The 5947-nt window shown below is 34.2% G+C and overlaps 1 protein-coding gene across 2 annotated transcripts; it reads left to right on the top strand.

The window, feature by feature from the left end:
• The first annotated feature begins 246 nt into the window (after positions 1-246).
• Positions 247-5947, top strand: LOC120192076 (angio-associated migratory cell protein). 2 transcript variants are annotated; one of them, XM_039194929.1, is made up of 11 exons: positions 247-288; positions 795-946; positions 1022-1105; positions 1714-1833; positions 1942-2084; positions 2176-2323; positions 2445-2528; positions 3571-3686; positions 4292-4371; positions 4767-4857; positions 5537-5947. In XM_039194929.1, the coding sequence occupies exons 2-11, from the start codon at positions 856-858 to the stop codon at positions 5762-5764; spliced, it is 1185 nt and encodes a 394-aa protein (XP_039050860.1). In that variant the 5' UTR covers positions 247-288; positions 795-855; the 3' UTR covers positions 5765-5947. The 2 variants fall into 2 exon arrangements, with proteins under 2 accessions (XP_039050860.1, XP_039050861.1); XM_039194930.1 differs by having other exon boundaries at positions 250-288; positions 4767-4892; positions 5478-5558.

Raw genomic sequence — 5947 nt, 5'->3', positions numbered from 1 at the left:
AACTTATATATATTATGACTTGCTTTGAATATGTCTTGTGATATAAAAACTTATTTTTTATTAAATATTTTTTGGTATTTTTATTTAATTTTTTAAATAATTATGACGTCGTCCGGTTCTTCCGATCGGTCAGATCAGTTAGACCAATTGAACCAGTAAACCGATAGCATGACCGGTTCACTAATCGGTCCGGTTCTAAAAACCATGGATTGGACCGAACCGATCCATTTCAAAAGTGAGTGGAGCAAGTTTTGGTCAAAATCCAACTCAACACACTAATATTTATGGGTAAATTATAAGTTTAGTATTTAAACTATCAGTTTTAATTTATTTTAGTACGTAACTTTCATTTTTTTCAAAATCATACCTAACATTTAGTTTTTGTTCACTTTAGTATCATTTCGTTAAAAACTTAATGGATAAGCTGACGTGTCATAACTCCGGTGGACAAATAACCAATTCGAATGGTGGACCATAAGAAAATAATGAGTCCACCAACATAGTCTAATTTCACACCCATCGGACGGTGGAAGATGAAGAAATCGAAGAGTACATCGTTGATTTGAACAAATTGAGGCGTTTCTGATGAAACATAGATCGAAATCCAATTTAAGGGTAAAAAGGGTACAAGTTAAAAAGTTTAGACTTCATCGGTCGACGGATGTAATGGCTGACGACAGCATATTTGACGGTTGATGAACTCATCCGTTAAGTTTTTAACAATTATGATTTAAAAAAAATTAAATACTATCAATACCGGTAGTTTAGATAGATAGGTTACCCAATATTTATAGCAAGAAACCCTTGAAAACCCCTTTATTTCCACTCTAGGTGCTTTAACACAGCCCCGCAAAAATGAACATGCCAAGCCACGAAGAGGAGGAGCAGGGCGAGGTGTTTGTCGAAGAATCTGATATAATCAACGAAGTTGATGTCGACGAAGAAGGTTTTCTATCTTTCTGTCTTCAAATACTCTTTTTCTTGTAATTTTCTCTTACTGTTATTTGTATGGTTTATTCAGATCTTCCAGATGCTGAGGATGAAGATGATACTGAAGATATGGAGGATCAAGATGACTCTATTCATATTTTCACTGGCCATACCGGTATTAACAATTTCTTCTCTTTTTTTGTTATTTTTGTCTTTCAGCTCCATTTTTGCTCTTCTGTTCATGACTGGGATTGAAGTAGAACTTTTCTAGGTAGCTTCAAACTTCTTAATTCTATTGTTCGAAACTTGAATTATCTGGATTTTAAGTTTAATTTTGAGGTTCAATATTAGTTCCTCGAAAGAATCATTGCTGTTTGTTGAATTTCAGTTTTCCATTTTGTTTCTCTTGAGAGAAGTTACTTTGCAATTATTTAAAGAAAAAGAAATCCTAGAAGTGTTTACACTGACGGAAATTATTCTATCAATATAGAACCAGTGACTAGAATCTTTAGAAAGGGTTGCCCCATCAGATTATTGTAATTTTTATTTTGTCTCCATTTACATTTTACTGCTTGTAAACACTGGGTTTTCCATTTTCTTTCTCCAGAAAGGCTATGTTTCACAATGGATGAACATCATTAAGAAATTCATCTCTATGTGACTGAAAGAATTTAGAACGGCAGCATAAATTAATGAATTAGCTTCGAAGTTCACCAAAGTTAGTGTGTCGTATCATGTATGTTCTGCGTGCTGAAGAATTATTTTCTATCACGATTTTTCCAGGTGAACTTTATGCAGTTGCTTGTAGCCCAACAGATCCTGTTTTAGTGGCAACTGGGGGTGGAGATGATAAGGGGTTCCTTTGGAAGATAGGTCATGCTGATTGGGCAGCTGAGCTACAAGGTATGGCCATGTTACAATATAACGGTTCATTCTCTTTGTAAAGCATAAGTTCTCCTCTTCATTTCTTATTCTTCTACTAAGCCTCTTGTAAATGCAATGCTTGTGCAGGCCATACTGATTCAGTCTCTAGTTTAGCCTTTAGCCATGATGGACAATTACTTGTAACTGGCAGTTTTGACGGACTTGTTAAAGTTTGGGATACCTCAGGGAATCTCAAAAACACTTTAGAGGGTCCTGGAGCTGGCATTGAGGTAAAACTACATAATACTTAGATGAGGAGTACTCTTAATATTATATGTTTCCATTTAGGGCATAACTAATGATGAACTTGTTGCTTGATAGTGGGTTAAGTGGCACCCAAAAGGACATCTGATCTTAGTAGGATTTGAGGATTGTACTGTTTGGATGTGGAATGCTGATAGTGGGAACTTTCTTAGTGTATTCTCAGGCCATGGTGCCAGTGTGACTTGTGGTGATTTTACCCCTGATGGTACTAGCTTTTAATTCTCTACCATTAGATTATTTGTTTTGTTTTTCTTTTCTTTTTCTTTTTTGCATCTTACTTTCTGTTTACAGGAAATTTATAATACATATATATGTGATTTAACTAGGCAAAACAATATGTACTGGTTCTGAAGATGCTACCTTGAGGATCTGGAATCCAAGAAGTGGTGAAACCATTCATGTTGTACGAGGTATTCATCTGAAATTGCATTTGAAATGTCCTCATCGATATTTCAGACCCAACCTAAATATTATGTTATAAAAGACCATGAGCTTAATTAATCTGAGAAAATACTATCGAAGTTAAGAAGCAAAAGAGATATATAGTTTGACCGCCAATATAGAAGCATTGGAATCTTCAGCTGTCAAAGTTCATGTTTTAGCCTAAAATTCTGCATTCTGCGAGTGTTACAGTCCCTTGTTTGCAATCGAGTATTTATCAGAAAATTATTTGGCTTACTAGGGATTTTCCCTTTTTTTTTCTCTTCCATGAAAACCTATGATGAAATGAGGAAACTCGTCAAGGGAGTTTCCGACCTTAGACTCCTTTAGTGAGAGTCATAAACCTCTTAAGAATTTTCTTAATCTGACTTTTAACTTCTTAGTCGTGTCAATTAGCCTCTTTAAATAGAGGTTACATAGTTTACTTGAAATAAAAGGCTTAAATTAAAAGATAAACAAAATAAAAAGAACTCGCAGTAATAAACAACTTTCTCCTAATAACTCTCATCATCATCTTAATAATAACTATAATAATTGAATCCTAATGATAATAAAACTGATGTCTCCTAAAATAATAACAGATAATAATTTTCCCGTAAAGCAATTAACATAACAGTGAGCCATTATGGAATCCAAAACAGCTAGCTGTTACAGTGGACATATCCTGCAGATAGTGATCATTTCAAGTTCTTCAATTTTTGGGACAAATAGGGCTGTTTCTAATGGTAGCAATTTGCTCAATTTTTACTGCTCTTTACAAGTGCTGACATACAATAAAACATTTTCTACCATGTTCATTCAATTAGAAGTTTCTTTCTCAGGTTTGCAAAAACAACATATAGTACTAAAATGTTTTGGTTTCATATGTTATAAAGTATGGTTAAAAGAGGTTTACAAGCATCCTTGTATGTTGACCTAGTTTTATTTAATTTGTAGTGGAGTTCGTGTTATTTTATTTGCTCTCATTTTCATAGTTTTTAGATTGTAGGTAGTAATTTCTTTTCTCTGTAGGTCATCCGTATCATACTGAAGGACTGACATGCTTGTCTATAAGTTCCGATTCAACTTTGGCTATTACTGGTTCAAGGGATGGCTCTGTTCACATAGTGAATATCACAACTGGGAAGGTATGGGTTCTGATACAGCTTAAGGAAAATGGATGTCCTAGCTCTTAATAAAAGGTCTTTTATAAAGGAATCTATAACCTTATTTTAGCTTCTTAGTTTTTTCCATAATTTCATCTTGAATTTCATAGATTTTTTTTACTTCTTTCCCTGCTCCAATCAAAAGTATAACTTAGTGACGTTATACGATTTAATATTTCCTAATATACTAGCAGAATATAGTTAATAAAACTTTACTGTTAACCAATGAATCAAGTTATGCTTGTGCTTCTGACATTAACATTCTAAATTTTCCGTTGTTATTCATATTTAGTTTTCAAACACGTTAGTTTTAACTGCTTTGGTACACAGCAGCAAAAAAATCTGCACCCCATTTCTTATTCCTTCTTTTGAGAGAGTGGGAGTACCGTGTGATGACTTATTCCTTACCTATCTACTCCTTAACATCGTTTTCACCAGCCATACAGCATATTCCTAATCATTATCTATTCCATTCAATTAACAGAACTGTTCAATACATATTATCCTTCTATTCGATTAACTAAACGTAATGTTAATGTTTCTCTGCACTTTTTATAATAAGCTTGCAAATATTGTCATCAATGCAGGTTGTTAGTTCTTGGGGTTCTCAGACAAGTCCAATTGAAGGCAATGCAGAGTCAATTGAATGCGTTTCATTTGCACCAAAGTATGTATATATATTGCTTTCTCACACAGCTAACCCAATTAGTTTGTTGCTTTTACCAGTCTGAATATGGTTGGTCTTTTTCATCAGATATTTTTTCTCTCAAGGACTTTGGTGAATCCGTGATTTTATGACAAAACAGATAGAAAAAGCTAGTATTTTGGGTTACAACTTAAGAAGTATTTTCCATAGATGACTAAGCTCATTAGTGAGATGATAGAAGTTTTCTCAAATTAGTTTAGCAAGCCCAGCTCGAGGGAGTGCACCCTAAGGTTGCCCTAGTGGGGTTAGGGCAGCTCGGGGATAACTTTGATGATCATATTACCCTATTAGAGTACATTCCATTGCTTTCTTTTTGTATGATTGATGTGGAGTTCTTTCAAAACTGTACATGACAGCTTCCCTTGGGCTGTTTCTGGTGGCATGGATCGAAAGCTTACAATTTGGGATCTACAAAGCTCATCACCACGTTTCATATGTGACCATGAGGTTAGTAGAATCATTTAAATCTGTGTAATAACTTAATAATAAGGGTAAAGTACACAAATGATCTCCCGACTATAGGGCGTTGTTTTGTTGAGTCTCATGACTATTAAAAGTTACAAAATGGTTCCCCGACTATAGGGTCATGTTTTGTTGAGTCCTTCAATTATTAAAAGTTACAATTTGTCATCTGATTATTCATATGTTTCAAACTTGTATTTTTCCATTAAAAAATTGACGGTTGTCTGAGATGGACGTTAATCTATTGACTGGGATATGATAAAATTATATTTTAATAATGTCTTGTTTTCAAGCACTAGTTTGCCAACATAATGTAAACAGAGATTCGATTAACAAAATATAGCTAAATTGATTTTGAGATCAGATTTATCATATACCAGTCAACAAGTTAATATCCATCTCAAAGGGTCGTCAATTATTTAACGGGAAAAAAAAGTTTGGAACATATAAATAGTCGAGTGACAATTTTGTAACTTTTAATAGTCGGAAGACTCAATAAAGCAATGTTCTATAGTTGGAGGTTCATTTTATAATTTTTTATTAGTTAAGGGACTCAACAAAATAACGTCTTCTAGTCGGAGGACCATTTGCATACTTTATCCTAATAATAATTTATCAACATTAATTAGCTTCGTGCTTAAAGTAAGCCTTTACCCTTCTGCAGGAAGGAGTGACATGCTTAGCTTGGCTTGGAGCATCTAAGTTCTTGGCAACAGGGTGTGTTGATGGGAGAATATGCATTTGGAATTGTCTTTCCGGGGAATGCGTCGAAACCTTCAAAGGACATGAACATGCTATCCAGTCTCTCGCCGTATCTTCCAATCTGGAGTTTCTTGTGTCTGTTTCCATGGACGGCGCTGCTCGTGTATTCGAAATCAGGAATTTCCATTGATTAAAAGTAAGCCTGTTGTCTTGACTAGTTACTGTAGTTTACTTTCATTTTTACAGTGTGGAATTGCTTAGAACTGTGTATACTTAAAATACTGTAATTTTTTATAATTTTAAGTCTGATTAAGTTGTGGGCAACAGTAAACATTAACAAAGAATATTTCCTAATTGTAAGCTTCTAAGAGCG

Source organism: Hibiscus syriacus, unplaced genomic scaffold, assembly GCF_006381635.1.
Source record: "Hibiscus syriacus cultivar Baekdansim isolate YM2019G1 unplaced genomic scaffold, ASM638163v2 tig00116971_pilon, whole genome shotgun sequence".
Classification (NCBI taxonomy): Eukaryota; Viridiplantae; Streptophyta; class Magnoliopsida; order Malvales; family Malvaceae; genus Hibiscus; species Hibiscus syriacus.
This window is presented reverse-complemented; position numbering and strand designations above follow the sequence as displayed.